Source organism: Sardina pilchardus, chromosome 12 (assembly GCF_963854185.1).
Source record: "Sardina pilchardus chromosome 12, fSarPil1.1, whole genome shotgun sequence".
Lineage (NCBI taxonomy): Eukaryota > Metazoa > Chordata > Actinopteri > Clupeiformes > Clupeidae > Sardina > Sardina pilchardus.
Window position 1 is genome coordinate 25,905,231 of NC_085005.1, and position 22,500 is coordinate 25,927,730.

The following is a 22,500-nucleotide window of genomic DNA, read 5'->3' on the forward strand; positions in this document are numbered from 1 at the left end:
ACAGTTGCTCAAACACTAAACCCCATTCTCTGAATCAAATTCTCAAATGCCTGAACACATTTATTGAATTATTCACTCTTTTGGCAAAACCATAGACTACTTTCACCCATTTTCACCCATTTTACCAAACTCATTAACCTTTTTGCAAAACTGTGAACACATTGTGCATTCTGATGCACTTCTTAATTATATTGATAACCAAACAACGCAGAAGTTGAACACAATTAGTACACAGTTGTCTCCATTTGAACACAACCACTCAAAATTGATAACACTTCTGTCTAATGATGTGACAACCAATATAAGTCAGTTCAGAGTTGACAGAGACACAGGGGACAACAAGTGTGTGTTACAGTAGAAGTGGGGTACAAGGAAGAGGAGGGTGAAGGTAGGAGGAAGAGGATGAAGAGAAAGACAGAGAGTCCCAAGAGTTGCAATACTGTAAATGATGATATTTGGGCAACAATCATTGACCATGTTCCGGTTCATGGAATGCCAATGAGAGAAGCAGAACTTCATGGTCCAACCCAACATCAGTGGTTTCTCTGTGGCATCAATAATCCAAAGATTCAGACTACAGAAGAGAAATAGCGTAAATGTCCATTATCATACAGTACAGTAATCACTGAACATCCACTGTTACACACTTACTACCCTTTGAGCTCAACTCTGAGAGAGTGAAAGAGCTGAGTTATCAGTATGTCCAAGTAAGTCTAAATTTAGGCACAATACAACATTACAGTATTGCATACTTACAGTACAGAGTCTGTGGCATCACAGTACAAATCATATTCAGTACAGTATTGGCCTGTCTTTCTGTTCACTTACAAAATTATTGATTTATATCTTCATATAGGCTAGAGGATATGAGTAGAGAGTGATATAAGTCCTTATTCTTTATTTTCATTGTGATATTTTATTTTTCAAATTAGAATGAATACAATTCCTCCAGGAGCCATAAACCCTGCCCTGAAAATTGTGTCTTCCATTGTTTGGTGTATTGTCTTATCACTGCTCTGCAGGAGTGTAATTTTGCCTGATGTGTTCAATGATTTGAGACCATTAGTTAGTTTTGAGCAAAGTTAAAAGTGTTTTGAGGTGATTGTTCAGTTTTGCAACAAGATTGAAGGGTTTCGAGAATGTAGTTTGAGAAATGAGTTTTGTGTTCACAGTTTTGAGAAAAAGGTAAAGAGTTCTGAAAAAGGTGTTCTAGCAATTGTGAAAAACTGTAATTACCTCGCCCATCACACCGCCCCCCTCAGGTGCTAAAGAGGTGACACACTCCCAACTCACACACACACACACACACACACATACAGTACACACACTCCCAACTCACACACACACACACACACACACACACACACACACACACACACACACACACACACACACACACACACACACACACACACACTCCCAACAAACACACACGAACACACACACAGTGTACATTACAGTAGTTGGCAGATATATACTGTACTGTGCACACAGATATTGTAAAGATTTGTTGTATGTGTGTGTGTTTGTGTGCATGTGTATGTGTGTGGAGGATGGGGGTGTGCTTGTGTTAGTATAAGTGTGTTTCTAAGTGTGTAAATGTTGCGGAGTGTGTGGAGTGGACTGATTAAGATAGCATTGTGCAAGTAGGTAGCCATTAGCTTTGTTGCTCTAAAAGTGCTAATGTTCTCAGTGCCCTGCCAAAAAGCCCATGACATGACAGTGTCCGTTTTAGGGTGAGCCACGGTCAAGGCAGCAGCTGATCTTGAGACAGCTTCTGTCAGACCAGGCATGCCTCAGCGGGGAACGACAGCTTCATCAAGAGCTTCCCCCTCGGGTGACCGGTCATTATAACACTGCTAAAACATCAACTCCAGTGGCAGCTTGAGACAGAACACCTATGGGGCCTAAGACTTTTGCACAGTACTGTATGTGAATACATGTGTGGCTGTGTGTGTGAATATGTTTGTGAGCATGTGTGTGTGTGTGCGTGTGCGCATGTGTGTGTGCGTGTGTGTGTGTGCGCGTGTGTGTGTGTGTGTGTGTGTGCTGCTGTCTAAAAGGGATGCCAGGCTCGTGCCCTGTCTGTGGGGTATCTCAGTGGCACATCTAATCCGCAGGCCATGGTGCCGTCACTGGCAGGGGGGCAACAGATGTCCCCGGGCACAAAGTGGGTCACGCTTTTGTCTGTGTGTGTGTGTGTGAGTGTGTGTTAGCGAGAGAGAGAAAGAGAGACAGCGAGAGAGAGTTTGTGTGTGTGTGTGTGTGTGTGTGTGTGAGAGAGAGAGAGTATGTGTGTGTGTGCATGTTTGAATGTCTTTGATTAGATTGGTTCATATGTGTCTGTATACTGCATGAGTGTACTGTATGTATGACTGCTTGTTTCTGTGAGTCTGTATTTGTGCATTTGTGTGTGTGTGTGTGTGTGAGAGAGAGAGAGAGAGAGAGAGTGTGTATGTATGTGTGTGTGAGAGAGAGGGAGAGAGAGAGAGTATGTGTGTGTGTGTGTGTGTGTGTGTGTGTGTGTGTGTGTGTGTGTGTGTGTGTGTGTGTGCGCGCGAGTGCATCCTTAACCATCTGGGGGCATCTCCACGTCAGTGCCAGATGCAGACTGACTGACAGCTCTCACAGTGGCACCCCCTCTTCTCTCTCTTCTCCTCTATCTCCCTCCCTCCCTCCCTCCCCTCTTTCATCTCTCTCTCTCTTATCCTTTCTTTGTTTCCTCCCTGCATCCCCCACTTTCTCTCTCTCTCTCTCTCTCTCTGGCATTGATCAGGATTAGGCCGCTGCTGTCACACACACACCTGAAGGATGAGAATGAGGGCAGGATCATTCCCAGAATGCCTGAGCGAAGGTTCATGCGAGGTAGCGCGGAGCGGAGCGGCGCGGTGCGGCATTTCGGAGTGTTTGATTGCATCTCCCGGCTCACCGCGTATAGCGACGTGCTCCTCGACTCCTTCTTGTGCGATTTTTTCCCTTTTAATTGCGACGCTCCCAGGAGCCCGAACAGGGTAGTTAACCAGTCGAACACGCTTTAAAGCAATTATTGGGTCAGAATGAATACAAGTCTGTCATCTTTAATCATTGAGGGGCGGGATGCCTGGAAGAAACACAGCGTTTTGTCGAAGGCCCATGGAGGATGAAGGCGTCTCAGACTCCCTCTTTCTCTAGAAAACAGGACAGTCACCCCCCCCCCCCCCCCCTCCCTACACACCCCCACCACTTCATTACACCTTCTCATTTATATTCCAAGCTCTTCTCAAAGATAAACGGTCATTTCCGTAGCTTGGGAAAGATATTATTGTGAGGCCGGTGGTCCAAACCTGGCCCATTTCCCTTGGTACAGGGTATCTCGGTGGGGAGATCACCGATGCAGATTTGTGTTACTGTATGTGAAGTCAGTCATATGGATGATGCATGATTAAAGAGCTGTGACGTCATGACCCCATACAGTACATCCACCTAGAAGATGCTGCTTGCTAACCCTGCCCTGAACGGTTACTGGACTCTGGCATGGACGTGGCACTAAGCTGGCCCTGATCTGGCCCTGAACCTGTCTCAGAGCTGGCAGGAAGTGATGGCCAGGGTGGCGCTGCAGAGTCAGTGGCTCAGTGGGTCTCAGTCAGACGTGATTGGCCGTTCACGTGCCGCTTATCTGACCATGCTGAACGAGGATGGACCTTACTCCTCTTCGTCCCCTCCCTGTGGGACATAAGGCTTCGATGAGCACGCTCCATTGCATTGGGTCCCTGGCAGCATGTTGGGCCTCTCCCCATGACAGGTTCATCTGTTCTGGACGAGGATGGACACTGACTGCTATGTGCATCTCTGCATCCCTCTGACTGTATGGCCAGATGCATCAGAATTGAATAACTTGACTGTGAATGACTTACTGCTAAGATAACATAGTACATGCTTGCTCAGATTGACTCAGGGGCAATAACAGTGTTTCATTTGTTTTTTTCTGACTGCTTATTTGTTTGTTTGTTTACTGTTTGTGTGTGTGTGTGTGTATGTGCACCTCACAGTTGCAAGGCGAGCTGGACCAGGAGTACCAGGACAAGTTCCGGCGGCTTCCGGTGGAGATTCAGGAGTTTGTGCAGGACACGGCTAAAGGCTGTCTGCACCTCTCCAAGATGTCCATCTCCACGACAACTGAGAAACTGAACAGCAAAACATCGCCGTCTGAGGAGGACGTTGATGAAAGTCCGTCCGAAAGGGTGTTTGACACACCCTTCTGAAACCGCCCCACACGCACACACACACACACACACACACTAACACACTCACACGCACACACACACACACACACACACACACACACACACACACACACACACACACACAAGCTCTCATATACGCACACTTACACTCTCAGAATCTGTAGGTCTGTTGGCATGTGTACTGTAAATACCTATTTTTAATTTCTATGTTGTTAAATGATCTTCTCTTTTAAACCTTCGGGTACGACCATAGTTAAAATAGAGGTTTTACTTAAAGACAGAGAGAACAGACGAAAAAAGGACTTACTTGAACTACTGTGTTGCACGACTGTTTCCAATGTGTACTCTTAAGATTAGTTAGTCCCATGGGAACCTCATATTGTTGACTGTTTTGTGGAGTAACATTGCTAGTAAGTGGACTTATACTACTACATGTGCACTAAAAACTCTACCCCAGCAAGAGTACTATCACCATCATCATCATCATCATCATCATCATCATCATAAATTATAATCGTAGTCATGATCGTTTTTTAATAATATTGAAGAGAGATAATGTTGGATTTCTATCGAATGCCATGAGAGAGTTTGTGTTGCCAGAATCCAAACCCCCTGAAGCCTCTCTGTCTTTGGTTTGGCTGGGGTCAGGAGCCCCCTTCTTTAGCTCTGTCTGTGTGTGTGTCCGGGGGGGGAGTTGGGTTGAGACAACCACCCACCCCCCTCCACCACCGCCAGGTGCTAACCAGGATCGCCACTGTTGCAGTAGTCTGTACTGCAGTTCTTCTCCAGGTTCACCTGAGGTCTCCTCACCTTAAATGGCTCAGCCAGCAGGGACTGGAAAGACCTCCACACCTGTTGGAGTGAGGGACATTTTGTGTATGAGTGAGCAGACAGAAGGGTTTCACCATCTACATTGCGAGCGAAGGGTTTGATTCCTGAGGAGCACGTCTTTGTGTGTTGTTGGACATGAGCTGGACATGAAGTGACTCCTGCAGGGGAACTGACTGCTGCATCCTCAGAGCCACACTCCTGGACAAGAAGACCCCCCCCCCCCCCAACAAGACAAATGGATTATAAACAAGAAAAAAACGTCGATTCCAAAGTTCCAAGTGGGCGATCTGATGTATGTATTTATTCACAGGTGAAGTGAACCCGGGAACGTGGCAGATTGGCATTGAGGTTGCAGATTGACCATCATGCCACTGTACAATCATACAGGTCAGACCGCAATGTCTGCCCCTTGGACAATGAGAGGGTGTTACCACTAAGCAAGTTATACTGTTGACTATAATGACTCAAGGTGAACCTGAGTTGGGACTTTCAACACTCGAGCAGAAGCTAGAGATTGCTCAGATTTTGAAGAACGCTCGGAATTGTGAGGTTTTCAGCTTTCCCGAATCACAAATTGATCTGGGCTGGGTTTCCCAGAATCGTTAAGAAGCTCTTAAGCGCTAAGAACTTCTTAGGAGCGCTCTAAGAACGTTCTAAGAATGCTCCTAAGAAGTTCTTAGCACTTAAGAGCTTCTTAACGAATCTGGGAAACCCGGCCCTGGCCAACCCAAAACCTTGCTTCCTGTTGCCCGCTGTTTTCTGACTGACCACTGGTCCTCTGTTCCCTTAAGACTGCTGCTGCCTCGATAGGTCATTCACAACTGTGCTAATGTCTCTTGTAAGATATTATTTGAGGTATTTAACATATTTTGTAGAAATTTGGTCGATTCTGTTTCTTCTTTTACATTTAATATATTTTACAACTTTTTTTTTTGTTTGTGTATTTGTTTTTGTTTTGTTTTTAAAGATTATAATAATAACCAAGCTGGCAATGGTTTGGGTTTGGGAGTTGAATGATACTTCATGCACCTGCATGTGTTGTACACTTGTAAATGTCTGGTATGATGCATTAACATAGTAATGTAAATAAAAAAACATTGATGATGATAAAGAAACGATGCATATACATATCAAGACTAGCCTACCCATACGTACCCCGTGTATACACATTCACACCCTTTGAACCCCTTGCATAGTTTCTGCTCAAATAGACGCCAATCTCCACATTTTACAAACACAGCATGGGTGCTGCAGTGGAGGTCCCATAGATGAGTCTCTCTCCTATAGGCTGAATGAACCCTGCGTGACCTGAATTTGGATTTCGCCCGGCAGCTCAGGCTGGAAATCTATCTCCCCTGCTTCCTGTCCACAACCTTTGGGTCCAATCACAAATTAGCTTATCCAAAAGACGCACCTGGATCGTTGGTCTGATTGGTTGAAGGACTATCCAAGCGTACAGTATACGGAGTCATTTGAACTATGCCCATTGATCACGCCTCTTGTGCATTACAAATAAAGACTCCCCAGACTAGTAATATTCAATCTTAAAAGATTGAGCTTAGTATGGTGATAGCCAGACTATCTCTCTCCTGGACCCTGTTTACATTTGTTTTTAAGATGTCACTTGGGTGATCCAATCACAGATGGGCACTTCTAAATACGAGGGTAAACAACCACCAAGACACATTGTGACCTGATCGCTCAAACCACTCTCTGATATGGCCTGAGACGCATTTGACCACGTCTTTTGTAGTGTAGCCACTACCGTAATTTCCCAACTATTAGCCGCGGATTATACATTGATTTTTAAAAAATTCTTCAGTTTGAGGTAAGTACACAGGGGCAGTTATAGTTTTGTTTCTTTTAACTTGCGTAAAACACTGTCCTGGCTAATACACAATGTGGCTAATGCACAGGAAATGACTGTAATGTGTTCTGATGTATCCCAGATAATGGGAGTTTTAAGGAATGTGACGCTAACAATAGCAGAATCTAAACACCAGGACTGCTCGATTATGGTAAAAACCATTATCATGATTATTTTGTTCAATATTGAGATCATGATTTTTAAACGTGATTACTTAGTGATTTTTGAACTATCATCCATATTCAAAATGTACATGTATTAAACTTTTAAATTGAATTTTAGATATAATCAAACAGGAAAAAAAATACATTGTTATGAAACTGAATGTAGTAAAAAAAATCATTATACTGTATTTCAATTATGTTATTTTCATAATTGTTGGAAGTCATAATCACAATTAATCTATTAATTCGATTAATTGCACAGCCCTCCTAAACACAAGTGGTCAACAACGTCTCTGGCTGTACACCTTGAATACACGTGTGAACCGCAATGTGTCTCGGCTGACCCCTTGATATCGGATCATCCAAGAAAACAGGCCTGTAGATTCCTTGAAGGTGAAGCATGTGATGCTGGCGTAAAGTAGTTTATATTTGAGCCGCCAACTAAACAACATCCTTTCCTGCCTGAAGCAACATGTTGCTGGGATTGTTTATGTCTGAGCCCCTGTGTTTGCTTCCTGTTCACAGTAGCAGTGGTGCATAGGAACGCCACAGGTTTAGCTCTTGTTTTGTTTCGTTTGTTTTAATCACACACTCTAAACACACAACTGATAGGGCTATACGACTAGCAATCAGCTGAATTTGGCATAAAGGGAACTGTGAATTTGGTGATTAGTGAATTACTGTAAGCAAAGTGTGGGCAAAATGGAACTGTGAATTTGGTGATTAGTGAATTAAGCAAAGTGTGGGCAAAAAGGGAACTGTGAATTTGCTGATTAGTGAAATGAACAAAATGTGGGCTAAAAAATAGTGAACTGTGACCAAAAAAAAGTGAACTGTGACCTTGAAAGATGACAGCCAACTGAGCTACTGTAGCTGTGGCCCAGACTCTTGCCAGCTCTGGGCCGGAAGGGTTTACTGTAGGCTACTAGAGTCCACTGCTGTCTGCTGTGAGGACAAAAGCCACCTGCATGCGCCACTACTTGAACATCACTCAGATCAGCGTCTGGCAGGAAGTGGCACTGAGTCCCTCTCAGGGGCCGATGGCCGGCGACGCCAACGGCAACGGCAGTCGTCTCCCGTCCGGATGGATCGCTAATGGTCCCTCGAGTGCTCCGCTTCGCTCGCTCTCAAGAGCGCGGATCACCGAGGCCTGGCCCTTCTCAAGTCACACACACACACACACACACACACACACACACACACACACACACATATGTAGCCTACTCACACACACTCCCCCCTCGGCAGCCCGGGGGGAATTTTAATGACTGGAACCGTGAGTGGCTTCCACCATTAGGATGCTTAGGAAACTAGATCTGGACACAATCGGAACCGGCTGCAGTGGCCCAGAACGTAGAAAAGGCGATTCCAGCCCAGGCTTCCGCCGTTAAAGATAAAGCCGTTAAAGTTCAAGTTTTTTTTTTTTTCCCCTCTTTTTCATGAGTTGGTATTTAAGATCAACAGCCAATGAAATGACACCCCTCCTTTCTGTTCACCTGAAGCATCATGTTGACTGGGATTTGGCTGTTTGTTTCCCATTCACAGAAGCACACCCTGCAGAAACACACAGAGGACCCAGAGGAGTAATTAAATGAATTTGAGGAAGTGTACGGGACAAGAATCACGCTCGAATATGCTTCATTTAATTCATCATTTATCTAATTTAGTCATTTAGCAGGCACTTTCACCCAAAGCCACTTTCAAAAATGAGACGTAACATTCATGCTACAGTGCTGCAGAGGAGATCTTAGGTACCGGTAATAATTACAGTGCTGTAGTACTAACACATAAGGTGCTTAGTTATAGGTTCCTTATGTACCGGTAATAATTACAGTAGTACTAACACTAAGGTGCTTAGTTATAGGTTCCTTAGGTACCAGTAATAGTTAATACTAACACTAAGGTGCTTAGTCATAGGTTCCTTAGGTAGGCCTACCGGTAATAATTAGTACTAGAACTAAGATGCTTATTTACAGGTTACTTTGAGAAGGATGTGAGCTTTTTCTCTGAGCCAGATCAGGCCTGATCAGTGCACTGTCTGCTGTCACTGCTGTAGCTGAAACATGCTCATCACCGACTGCCAAGTCCAAATTCTGAGGAACTGGCCATGTCCCCATAGGACTGTCGGCAGCTGTCTTGTCAAATCTGGTACACTGACTGTTCATTTTGCATTTCAGATGATCGCCAGGGGCTTGATTGAGTAATCCAGGTATTTGTGTGTGTGTGTGTGTGTGTGCGCGTGTGTGAGTGTCTGTCAAGTGTATTTCTACAGTCCGGAATGGTCACAAATGCACACCCATATGAGAGCACTCACTCACACACACACACACACACACACACACACACTCACACACACACACGTAACCTGAGGGAAGGGCTGCTCTGACCCTGACCCACATATCAGAAATAGAGGCAGAAATTGCTTCATTTGCCACCCGAGACTGCAGCCAAGTCTCCAACAGATCTGGACCAGATCTGGACTAAACCCGTCCCACATTCGTCTGCCACCTGGTGCTGGAGATGTACTAAGCTATATGTAGGAATGACGCTAAATATGTCGTATGATTAATTACATATGATTATATACTGTATGTGATTTTATGTTGTGGAACAGGACAAGGACAGTTAAACAAACGGGCTAGAATTTATGACGCCATGTTGATATGAGAGGCATAATGTATGGAAAGTGCAAGTGTTGATATGAGAGGCATAATGTATGGAAAGTGCATTGACAGGTCCAGCTGTTGAATCGCTGTACGTTATGCTTGCACATTTATTACCATGTAGCCTACATTTCTTAACCTCAACATGTCACGGCACTTGCAAATGTGGCCCTTCTGATGTGTCACTTCTTGACCCACTTCACTGCAATGCAGCTGGGGTTTTGAGTAAGTATCACTCAACATTTTGCCTTGCGTACAAAATTACATTTGAACCACAATTGTTGATGCTGATGAGACAGTCCTGTGCCTTGAGTCCAATGTGTTTTTGCCTTGGACTGATGTTCAGTTTGGGGAGATGCAAGTCATGTGTGAGAATGGCATTGAGTGCTGAAACTCGACTGCTGTGTGGTGGTTGGATACTCGGTATAGGACTAGGGAACGGGTCTGTCTCCGATCTGGTGCGGTCGGATCCACTCCAGGGGTGCCCCGGCTGCTATGAGGGCAGTCTGCCATGCGTAGTCTGTGTGCACGTCACGATCCCTCCCGTAGAACTACTGAGCATTGCTGGTGAAAGATTCAGATTCAGAAATGTCTTTTGGATGTTTTCCCTTTCCTTGCCATTTCCTTGCCATTTCCTTGTTGTATGTATATTTGTTTTGCTTTGTTAATACATTATATAATACATGATATATACATTAATATAAAGGTGTATGTTCTTAAGAAACTGACCAAAAAAAACACACTGACACGTAGGAGACAAAGTGAAACTGATACACTAGGTGCCTCTCATGCAGCGTTTATACGTCCTCCCTCGCTCCTCGGGCCTCGATCCTCACTGATCTACATAAAGAATGATGGGGGGGAAACAATGGGATAGTCTATCCAGTGTTAGTTATAGATCAGTGGGAACGCCCCTCGAGGATCGAGCATCGAGGATCGAGGAGGCATGTCGAGAGGCACCCACTGACTGTACGAAGAGGAGTGGAGTCCAAAGGGACAGGGCTTGTGGTGGAATAAACACACACACACACACACACACACACACACAAAGGGACAGGGGTTGTGGTGGAATAAACGTTGCTGGTGTACACAGCCCTCGTGATGTCTCAGAGCTCTTTGATACACCCTCCAGCTAAACTAAGGGAAGAGAAGACACACACAGACACACAGACACACAGACACACACACACACACACACACAGACACACACACACACACACACACACACACATACACACACACACACACACACACACACACACACCAATACCAAACACACTCTTCTCTTTGGCACACCAAATACAGAGATTTCTCTTCCATGTCCACAATTTGTAGTCTCTTAAAGTCATAGTCTCTAATTACTGACTATCAAAGGCAAGCCCACTTTAAGTAGATGGCAGGACTGAACAGGGGTGTTTTCAAACGGACTGGGAAACGAAACTGTATACTCTAAGTGGCAATTCATTTTACTCGATTGTGGTTAATATTTTATAAAGCAAAATGGATGTTTATATCTGTCTAGACAGACCCTTCTACTGTTAACACTTGAGTATAGACAAAAAAAAATAAAAAAAATAAAGCGCCCACGAGCCAAGTCCAGACAGGTCCCAGGTCAGGGCCACGTATAAGCCATTGTGTGCTTATATCAGATGCAGCGCTTGGTAGTGTGCCCAGTCCACCATAGCATTATTTAACATTCAGTGGGGTGCCCTGAGGTTCCCTTGCAAAGCACACCCTGAGTATTTATTTTTATTGCCAGTAGCTTCGAGCACTAAATGGAAAATGTTAAATTCCAGCGCGGACGGAGGACCAGATAATGGCCTTTTAAGGATTTCAGCCTGCACACTCACGTCTCTCAGTCCCTCCAACTCCGAGTGAACAGCGGTACCAAACTCTACCAACAAAGGAGGACCTCAGAGGAGACTGAGACCCAGCATTAGATAACAGCCAATTTATGTATGTAGTCACCATTAGTGCAACATGCAGTCTCCAGGGTGGGATCTAGTATGTCAGGTACATCCAACAGTTCAAAAAACACATTTGAATTCTTTATTTGGAGAAGTAGGATAAGTATCATGACAATGACATACAGTACACACACACACACACACACACACACACACACATAATCAAATCAGTGGCAGATCAAATCAAATGGTGGCAAATCAGCCAAATTTGGTCATTTCACAGCAGACTTGGCTTCTGTTTGCATTCTGTGGCCTATAATTTTCTGCCAATATGGCCGACCATTTTTGGCCTCATCTCTTCAGGATGTTGGGCATGACACTGTGTCCGTATTTTTCAGTCACTGGGAATATCGGTTCCAGTCCACTGTTCTCTGGGCATTGTGCCACTGAAATTATTTACGCTCCTCGCTGGACTTAGGGGGGTCACTTTGGTGTGCCCCCATAAGAGTAGAACTGTGTGTAAGACAAGCAATGCCAGGGCACCTTTATGGTTGCACTTCATCGTTTTTATGGCGATGCTTCCTGCCTGTGGACTGTAGCCATGGTGACAGATAGGGGTTAGAGGGCAGAGCAAATTATCTGGGATGATTCAGGTGACCTTGAGGCTCTGGCGCTCTCAAGACACTACCGATGATGGCTCGGTAGTTACATGTAAAAACAACCCATCCCCAGTTACGTAAGAGAAAGCTCGGATGCCTGTCCTTCTCCCCAACAGTATAGGAAAGTGCTGAGCCTATATTCACAGAGAAAGTAATGAGCTTCTGCAAAGATAAATATGTACAAGTAAGGCTCAGTTGCATCCACACTCATTTCCAAAATGTAATAACCCAATATTTGCCTTCAGATCTTGTTATTTCAGGATGTAGGCCTCGTCTCTGAAGGACATCGAAGGAAAAGAGAGTGTGTGCGAGTCGAGAGCGTTTTTGCGGAAGAGTTTAGCTGATGAAATCGAGACATCTGGTCAGACTGGGCAGGAGAGGGGAGGCCCTGTGTGTTTGAAAGGGAATTATTCATGGCAGCGGAGAGTGTGATCAATCCGCCGCCCGCCCCAGCAGCAGTCCTCTTTCTTGGGCAGATCCCTATCAAAGCGGGAGCCACATGTGCACACAGTGCCATTGGGTGAGGGGGGGGGGGGGGGGGGGGAATTTTCTATGGCCTACTTCCTGCCATCTCCTTGGCAACAACTGCCCCTTTATGGTCCCCCCCCCCCCTCTCCTTTGCGTAAGAGTATTCAGGCACTGTCCTCTTGAATCTCCAGTCTGCAGACGCAGAGAGGGAATCTTAAACAGAGAAAAGAAATATTTACTGAAAAGATACTTTGTGCTTTTCATGAATTTGTGCCTTCTGTTTGGGGTTGTGTTTTGTTCATGTTCCCACTAATGCTATAATGTATAACACACACCGCCAGCATAAATCTCCCTCTGCTGAGGTTGTGGTCTGGCAATCAATCAGAGCTTTTAAAGATTCAAGCATGAAATAGCCATTAAAATGAAAGCTATCTGAAAATCTGAATATTTCAGATAGTCTCAATTCTGCCCTCTCGGTTAAGCAGCATCCAACTCTGGAAACAAAATTGGACCACATTTGATTGCAGTCCAATGGACCTAGGGATCACATGGTATGATACCATCGATAGGTTGATTGATTGATTGATTGATTGATTGACTATTACCATAGCATCTCTGGAACTGCACTGACCGGTGTATTTGGCCCACATCCATCACTAAACATCTGTCCATCTGGGGGTTGCATTCTTTATTACTGGTTTCTGCTGGATAAAAAGATTTAAGGCCTTGGTTATTATACTTCCGTGTGTCCAAACACATTGATAGTTGTATGTGCACTGTACTTCCTGGTTTGCATGTAGTCTGTCCATGCATCCTTCCTTGGTGCCCTTGAAGAGTAGTAGAGATGGTAAGGTACAGAGCTATTTGTACACCCTTGTGTACACACACTCAGGGCTTTATGTATTCACACATAGTAACACATAGTAACACTAAGGCTTAGAGACTGCTCCCTCACCAAAGAGGGAACACACACGTTTGATGTGACACTGCCACAGGTCCTGCTGATACCAAAGAAATGAGAAGGCTTCAAACAGTTGTCTCAAAATGTTAATTTGGCTCTTTGATTCGCTATGGTGTCCAGAACACGAGTGCTTATTCTGGTGTCCTTGATCCTTCATCGTGAAGTGCGAGAGGCGACACTCTGCGGACGTGTAAATGACCAGCTCGGCCCTCATCACCCTTGACGACATTCGCTGCACTCGCTCACCTAGAGGTCGTCGCCAAGGCGGTAGCCGCAACACATTCCGGCGAGCAGGAAGTCAGCTAATTAGAGGACTGCTGGGCTGGAGGCAACCGCGGGTCGACTTTTAATATGATTCTGGAGGTTGTGTAAACACTCCTCCACCTCCCTGCCCACCTCTCCTCTCTTTCCCTCCCACTCTCTCTATCCCTCTGTTCTGTCTTCCTCCATTTTTCTCTCTGTCCTTCCTTCTCTCCTTCCCTTTCCCTCCCTATACTAATCTCTCTTTATCACTCAGTGTGTGCCTCCTTCCATCTCTCTATCTCTTGTCATTCTCCCTCTCTCCCTCCCTCCCTCTCTCGCTCTCTCTATCTATCTCTCTGACTTCCAGGAATATGAGTGTGTCTCTCCATCTGTTCAGAGACCATGGGAGGTGTTGGGTAACGGGGGTTTAATGAGTTTGCTGTGTGAGGGAGAGAGCGCTGGACCTGAGGAGAAGCCTTTGAGTATTCACAGGGGCCGGCCATGATGACCTCCTCCACCGACGGACGGACTCAGGCCAGTCCAGGACCAGATCTGCCCCACTACATAAGCCCAACACACACACACACGCACACACACACACACACACACACACACACACACACACACACACACGCACACACACACACACACACACACACACACACACACACACACACACACACACACACACACGCACACACCTCACTCCCCACTTCCCTCAACCTGCTGTCTGGGAGTACAGCTGCCCTGACTGCTACTGGGTTTCTTCACAACGACCTGGATGTCATGACAGCTAATTCATTTCAATCATACATCTGGCCCAGGGTTGACGAGGCTAAAAATATGCAGCAAGGGCGGGGTCCATCCACATCCACATCCACATTCACTTCTACACAGCATCGCACTCCACAGCAGACCTGGATGTTGAGGACCACTAGTCACACTGTGACTAAACTGAGAGAGTTCCAGTGAGCTCTCCAGTGACACATTGTTTACTGTGGTTGTACTGTATGTGTTTTTTGGCAAGTGTTTTTTTAGATTATTAAAATGGCCTCCTGCCATGTCTCAGAATTTTAATTCCCAATGTGTGATTAAACACAATGAACACCGTGGGGACTATGGACGTGTTTTTCACAGTTTGGGGAGAAAAACTCACCACACGTTGACACCCTGACGCCCACGAGGACCGAACAGCATCTGCCAAAACTGGCTGCCATTCCATTCCATGCCTCAAACCACCAAAGAGGAGAAGCCTGTAGCCCTGATCGTCTACGAACAGACTGTAATTATTATGCCACAGAGCAGCCAGGCCTTCAAGTGACAGCTACTATAAACATGGACTTGTCGTTCCCTTGATAGGAAACACACAAGGTCATCCACACTTTCGAGATAAGGGCGCTGAACATGTAAATGAAAGCACAAGCAAACTAGCTGCATGTTGAACCAAAAGCGGCCAAGTCAACTGGGTGCAGTTTCAGGGCAGTTAGGGTCATTGTGGCTGAAATTACTGGTAATTCTTGATGCCCAGTACAATTTGACTATTCGACAGCCTACAAAGAAGGGGGCGTTTTTTTTTTTTCTCTGATCAACTCACATACAAAACAAATAGCCTAGCAATACTGAAATTATAGTTTCTTATGCACAGATCTGGTACTAAAGGTAAATACATACATTGTCAGTTACACTGATTATACAATATTAACATGCGTGAAGCTGGAAATAACTCCTTGCGAGTAGCCAATCCAAACAATGACTCCAATCAGCACCAAATGTATGATTTGACATATTTTTCACTTCTTAAGGTATAAACCCATAAACCTGTTATCAAATTTGACCAGCAGAGCAAATTCTAATTGGCTAACAGGTTCATCAGGATTTGCCTGGGTAAGAACTTTTATAGTCTAGCCTACTGTGCAAACAATAACACTAAGCAAATATCTAAAGCACATAAATGCTGTGGGCTAATTTACAGCTTTACATTGGGCTACTTACTGGCTGACCACAGTCAAATCAGTTACCATACAGGTTTTTGAATGGCTTTGGGAACTCCTTAAGATCACTGTACCAACTCCATGACAACGCTGTCGTGGAAAATTACATCAAAAACATGGTGATGGTGATCAGTGTGTGTCCATAGCTGATGTTTCTAAGAGTGACAGGTATAGGCCTACACACATCTTGCTTTTGGAAACATTGGACCCGATGCCTGTATGTTGTACAAATTATGCATCATCTGCATTATTCTTAAATATTTTGTATTGTTTTATATTTATATATGTGTGTTGTCCCTATGGGTCTAAATAAAATGGCGCAGATATTGTCATTAATTATTGAAAGATAATTTTCAAGATGTGACATTGCGAACTCATTTTGTGGTGAATATAGCCACAGTGCAAACACTGTCAGCACCCTGAATAACTTATTTGAATGTCTTTATTATCATTGGCCTTTTAGGCTAGCCTACAATTAAATTATTGCGCCCCCATAATAAAGTATACATTACAGTTTTTTTCAATCGCTAACAAGCGTTTGTCCATTCAGTTGACACATTTTCAAAACTCTAAACACAGTTAGCAGAGCATCGGTCTTTTGTGGCCATTCCATTCACACATTTCATGTTGTTTTCACACAGTATGCAGTCAGTGAATACATTTTCACAATGCTTACATTTTCTTACAGTTTTTTCCAATCGTTTACACACAATTTTGAAAACAGGGCCCTTTTTGTCAAAACATATCACACAATTAGCCAAACACCACACCCAATCAGCAGAACATAACAGATTGTTAGCAAAATGGAATTTTTCTGTCAAAACAATAAACACATTGATAAAACCTTATACTGTTCTCATATCACTAACACATTCTCCGAATGATTCTACACTGTGTCCATCTTATAAACACCAACACAATAAATTCAAAACACATCTGTAAAAACCCTCTTCCAATATATGGATCTTATTCAGACATACATGTATTGTTTGAGAGCATTAGGATAATTTAGATGACAAAAATATTTTTGATGAACCCTCATCAAGCAATGCACAAAACTGATGCTGCAGGCAATATTACTTTTTTTTCACTGTACCATATGTTCAGTTACAGTGACAAGTTACAGTTTTTCTCAATTGTTTACACACAATTTCTGGTACTTGAGACACAATTCCAGTAATATGTAGCTCATGCACCAACCTCCTGAACCGATTCTGCTGAACTATAAGCACAATTTCGGCTTTACACTCAAATTGCAGTTCTATAACACACTGTTCTCAAAACACTACACACAATTCTGTGCATTAGACACAATTTTCATGAAGAAAATCTCTTGTTTTCACAAAGAACACACTGCCATTCAAATTCTAAAGCTAACTGCCCTACCATGCACACTGACTCATCAGATGGGCAAACTCCTGTCACACAGTCTTACAATTAGCAATCAGAGCTTTATATTACAGTAGTAGTACAGGCAGAGGCAGAGCCAGAGGAGTGAGAGTAAGAGGAGGAGGATGGGGAGGCCAAGGACCGTAATCTCTGATGAGATCCGAGCCACTAGAACATTGCAGTGCTGCGTATCAATACAGTGCAGTACCGGACAGTACAATACAGCTCAATGAGCACAGTAGTACAGTATTGCCTGTGGGCTGTTCTGTAGGACTGTAAAAATAAAGCATGTTTCGAGTATTTGGGGAAAGTAATCCTACTTTGTATTCCTACACAGTTTACAGTATTTTACTATTTGTTTGGCAGCCGAAAGATTACCAACACAAGGGCTTTTGTCTCCTGAACAGGAAATTGAAATCATGAGCATTGTCCTATAGAAAAAACGGCATAACATTACGGGAAATACAAAGAAAAATAATAGAAAACAATGAGATATTTCAAAATATTGATAGGGTAAGCATATCAACTTACTGTATCAGCTTATCTACTGTTTGTAGTACTGTTTGTAGTGTAACACTGAACAAAAAAAGGCCCAAGTCATTATAATGAATGGAGAAGAAGTGTTTTCAATTCATCGCAGTGTTTTACACTGAGCACATCAGTGTTTAACTGGTGATGGCTTGTGTGTGTCTCTTGAGAACAAAAGAGCATTTTGAGGAGAAATTACATTGTTTTGAAGGTAAAGTGTCATTTTGCAGGAGAATTGTGGAGTTTTGCCCATTGTGTGTGTTGTTTTGGATTTGTGTGTAGAGTTCTGAGAATATGAGGTATGTTTTCAGAAAATGTGTGTTAGCAATCGAGAAAAACTGTAATCAACAGATAATTGCAAAATTATAGTTCTTGCTACTGTAAAGTGTAGAAAAACAAAATCTGTACACAAACAAAAAGAACTGTACACTTACAGTCACTGAAGAAAAACTAAAGCAACAATACAAACAAGTAACAACAATACATACAGTAATACTCCAATCATCTCTCTGTCTAGCTGGATCAGGCCATAAGGGTTCACCACATCACAGGCTATGGGTGCCTCTCATTTGGGCTTTTATACGTCCTCCCTCACTCCTCTGGCCTCGATCCTCACTGATCGACATAAAGAATGATGGGGCGAAAACAATGGGATAGTCTATCCAGTGTTAGTTATAGATCAGTGGGAACGCCCCTCGAGGATCGAGCATAACACACCTGAGTGCTGCGTTTTCAATTTTGCACATGTGTGCTTACACACCTGGTGGATGTGATTATTCAATTTGTTCAATAGTGTGGTCATTGGCAAGCCAGGGCTTTATAATGAGAAGGAAGTACCTAACAATCTTTATCTGTGTCTAAGGTGTGAAAATGTGTTTTACGTTTTGACATTCACTGTGTGTAATGTTTCGCAAAAAGTGTGAAGCTGAATTTGTGCTTACTGTTGTACTACTCTGCGCAGGCGTTTTGCTTCTTAAGTGTTAAGTATTGTTAACTGTCTGTTAATCTAAATTTTAGTGTGTAAACGATTGCAAAAAACTGTAACAGACAAACTATACCTCCCAACAAAATAATGGATCGTTTTTGTATTATTTTCGAATGTTAACACACAACATCCCACAATAGTTAAAACAATATTCCAAACCTTAGATACAGTATAAAAACCTCTGCTTCTGCAATGTTATCAATTCAAAAGCAATATCTCTCAGCTGATAATAAACAAACAATCGAATAATTGACACACAGATGATTTATGTTGGGTAAATTGGGCCAACCACAGCTGATTCCAGTCTATCTTAGACTCAGTGGCAGGGGTTATTTCTCTGTATTACATTGACACTTAGACAGTAAAAAGAGGAGGTGATGTTTTTGGAAGCAGAAACAGAAAAAGACAAATACTGTAATGTCTGGACGAGGAAGAGTAAGAATAAGGGGCCCAGGGAGAAGACCAGGCCCAGTGAGAGATGCAGTGAGAGGTGCAGGAGCACTGAGAGGAGCAGGTGCAGAGATTAGACACAGTAATATTGTGCTTTTTTTTGTTCACCCCCTTTTTATCTGGGCTTTTTGCTGTTGTTTGTTGTTCAGAATGCTCTTGTGTTTCATGGACATTTTGTTCACTGCAATGCTGTAAAACTTTTCAATGCTGTAAAACTTTCTGTTTTAGTCTGTAAACAGTATTTATACTGCACCTCATGTAGGCCTAGTGAACAGTAAAAAATAAAAAATGCTTTTTACTGGAATGCATTTGAATGTGAACATTCTGGACATACAGTTCCCAACCAAGAAATGTAGTTTAAAAATGCTGGATTGCATGTTTTGCATGCAAATACCTGTAAAACTGAAACATAAAAGTCTATGCAGTTTTTGTACTGTCAACAGTAGCCAGTATTTTGAAACCTAGTGTACTCTGATGCATGTATCTTGTGAAGTGAAAACAAGCTTCATTCTTTGACAAAATAACTTCATTTTGAGTCAGGTTTCCAGTGTTTTGGTAAAGTTAGTGTGTGCAGAGAAATGACGAGTTAGTGTATATGTAACAAAATGTGGTGTAACAACATGGAATGTGCTTTTGAGAGGAAAATGAACCATTTGGCCAATTGTGTTTTGTAGGTGAGACTCTGTGTTTAGAGTTTTGAAAATGTGTCAAATGAATGGACAAACGCTTGTTAGCGATTGAAAAAAACTGTAATAAGAGACCAGATATATCATTCCCTGCATACACTAAGGTCCCATCGATTATAATAAAGTACACTATATGCATTTAGCCTCGGCCTACTGCAGAGTGCAGGACACCCGTCCTGCAAATGCTTTCAGTGACACTTCATTCACACGCACAGCCAGGCAGGCAAATAGAAGGAGAATGCTGTCATGTGATGCTTAGTTCCAGTTTATACTACGTTAAACTGGAGAAGAACATCAAGAGGGGCTTTAAACGGAGACGTAGGCTATAGGGCTCCTCGCGTAAGTTAACAGTCCAACACAGGACTGCTGCGCGGCTCACGGGCTATCTAAGGAGGTCACTGTTTGCACACCTAACTATGCCTGCCATATTGTCTCTCTTCCACAGAACGGCCATTGCCGCGCGAAAGAGCGCTCCGGTAGCAGACCGTCATCGGCCCAAATCACATTCGGCACTTGAGGGGGGGAAGAGACAAGTCAGAGGAGGAGGATCTCGATGACTCACGCGCTGACGGTCCTGCCATTCATTTACTGAGGGGGGTTCTTTACCGACCGCAGCGAGCCGCTATCCACTGGAGTGGAGGGCCAGTGCTACCCGCGCGCGGGCACGTTAGGAGGGATAAAAACTGAGCCAGCAGCTGGAAGCAAGAGGGGGGAAAATCCCGGCCCAGCCTCTGTGTGTGAGCATCACTCTCACGTCGGATTTACCCGTGATCACCCATTCGCGTAAGAGCAAACTGTTTATTTTTTGGCGTTTTGTGTAATGGTCGGGAGGTAGTAGATCAGTAGATAGCAGTATTTGCAGACTGTCCGGACTGAGACTAATTGGGTGTAGAAGTCCCTGTTGGCTGAGGAGAATTGAGCACTGCCGTAATATGCATGACAGACGGATAGGCTTGTAATTGTTGGGGGGGAAAAGACCTTACCACGAACATCCATGCAACTCCTCTATCCATCCCAGGTTAGACTTAGAGCTTAAATGTGTGCATCTTTAGACATCAGTTCTTTGCTCACTTAATGACAATTTCGATAAAAGCATAAACATTGACGTTAAACTGTGAAGCACAAAATGTAGTGGAAATTTAGCTAGAGTGTAACCCTGTGTGTTGTTAATCTCTACGCAGAACATGTGTATGGCAGCTAGCTAACGTTGATGGAAACAGTATGGCAGAAATGGCTCTGCTTGCAACTATCGTTGTGTGTCCTTGTATTGGTCTTTTTTTATTATTACTATTTATTTACGCCCAATTCGTTCACGAAATACATGAAAGTCTTCGCTTTAAACTGAGGGCTAGGAACCAGGCTAAAACTCTAACAGGCAGCTAGCAAAGCAAGCTAGCTAGTTGCTGCTTTTTCAGTCAACGTTAGCCATCGCGCAACGTCAGGGAAGTGTTTATATGAAGTGCCCTGTGACATGATTACATAAATATATGAATGAAAAATGCATTGCTGTTGTGCAAAACCTTGTAATAGGTTCAAGTAGATCTACCTTTTCACTCTTAGTAATAGACAGCATGCAGCCTCGTTGTTGGGTCATTTGGTCTGCAACATAGCCAGATGTTGTCGCGTTTAACATGTGTAAATTACAAACGAAAACCTAAACGTTGAGCTGGTGGAAATTAGTGTTTTGTTATATTCTTATGTATCACTCTCTCTCTCAGTATTCGGTCAACATAACGTTGATTGCCCAAACACATCCTAAAAGCATGTTTTGCATCACTCATGCAAGTTAACGTTAGATGGATTAAAACCTGATGACATTTGTGAGCGTTATTGTAAGGATATAACTATTGCTCTCATTTCATAATGAATATTTTGTTTCCATCACGGAGTAGAAGTGAGCGAAAGAGTCAATTGTTGCACGTTACAGTTCTGCTGAAAACGTAAAGAATTATACCTAAACCTGTGGTTGCCCATACAATCGCTAGGCGGTTTGGCAAACAGTTGGATAAAGGCATCTTCCTCTGCTTATATGATTGTTATTACAAATGAATTGGTAAATGTAGCAGGCTACACGCCTTCAAGGTGACAAGCCGCCGAAGGTGACAGGTGTCAATGTGTGTGGCATCAAAACTGGACAAGGTAATTGTATGTGACCGTAGGGAGAGGGTGTAGGCTAAACGACGGGGCTGACAGCACCTGCTCACAGCCACCTGCTCGGGTCGCATGCACGCGCAAGTCGTCCTCCATCCTACTCTAGAACGCCAGCGCGACAGGGAAGAATGCGAACGTGAATAAAGTATGATTAATGCATGTTGTGTGTGTGTGCCGAATCTCTGTGAATCGCAGTACCTTTAGAACCCCCCATCCATCCAGATCCCCTCCCCCTTCCCACCGATCCATGGATTGCTTATGGAACATACCGATAAGTTCATATGAGTTATGAGCAGCTAGTGAGTTTTCGGTCACTTTCTGTTCTTGCAGATAA

The 22,500-nt window shown here is 43.6% G+C and overlaps 2 protein-coding genes across 2 annotated transcripts in view; both read left to right on the top strand.

The window, feature by feature from the left end:
• The window catches only part of plcb1l (phospholipase C beta 1-like), a 137,273-nt gene extending 131,603 nt beyond the window's left edge, over positions 1-5,670 (top strand). Inside the window, exon 32 of the mRNA XM_062551363.1 lies at positions 4,029-5,670. Within this exon, the coding sequence (XP_062407347.1) occupies positions 4,029-4,241 (213 nt within the window). The 3' untranslated portion in view covers positions 4,242-5,670. The remainder of the gene's footprint in view (positions 1-4,028) is intronic.
• Positions 5,671-20,549: 14,879 nt separating this feature from the next.
• LOC134097887 (1-phosphatidylinositol 4,5-bisphosphate phosphodiesterase beta-4-like) overlaps positions 20,550-22,500 on the top strand; it is a 102,892-nt gene continuing 100,941 nt past the window's right edge. Inside the window, exon 1 of the mRNA XM_062550837.1 lies at positions 20,550-20,798. The gene's annotated coding sequence lies outside the window, so the exon portion shown is untranslated. The remainder of the gene's footprint in view (positions 20,799-22,500) is intronic.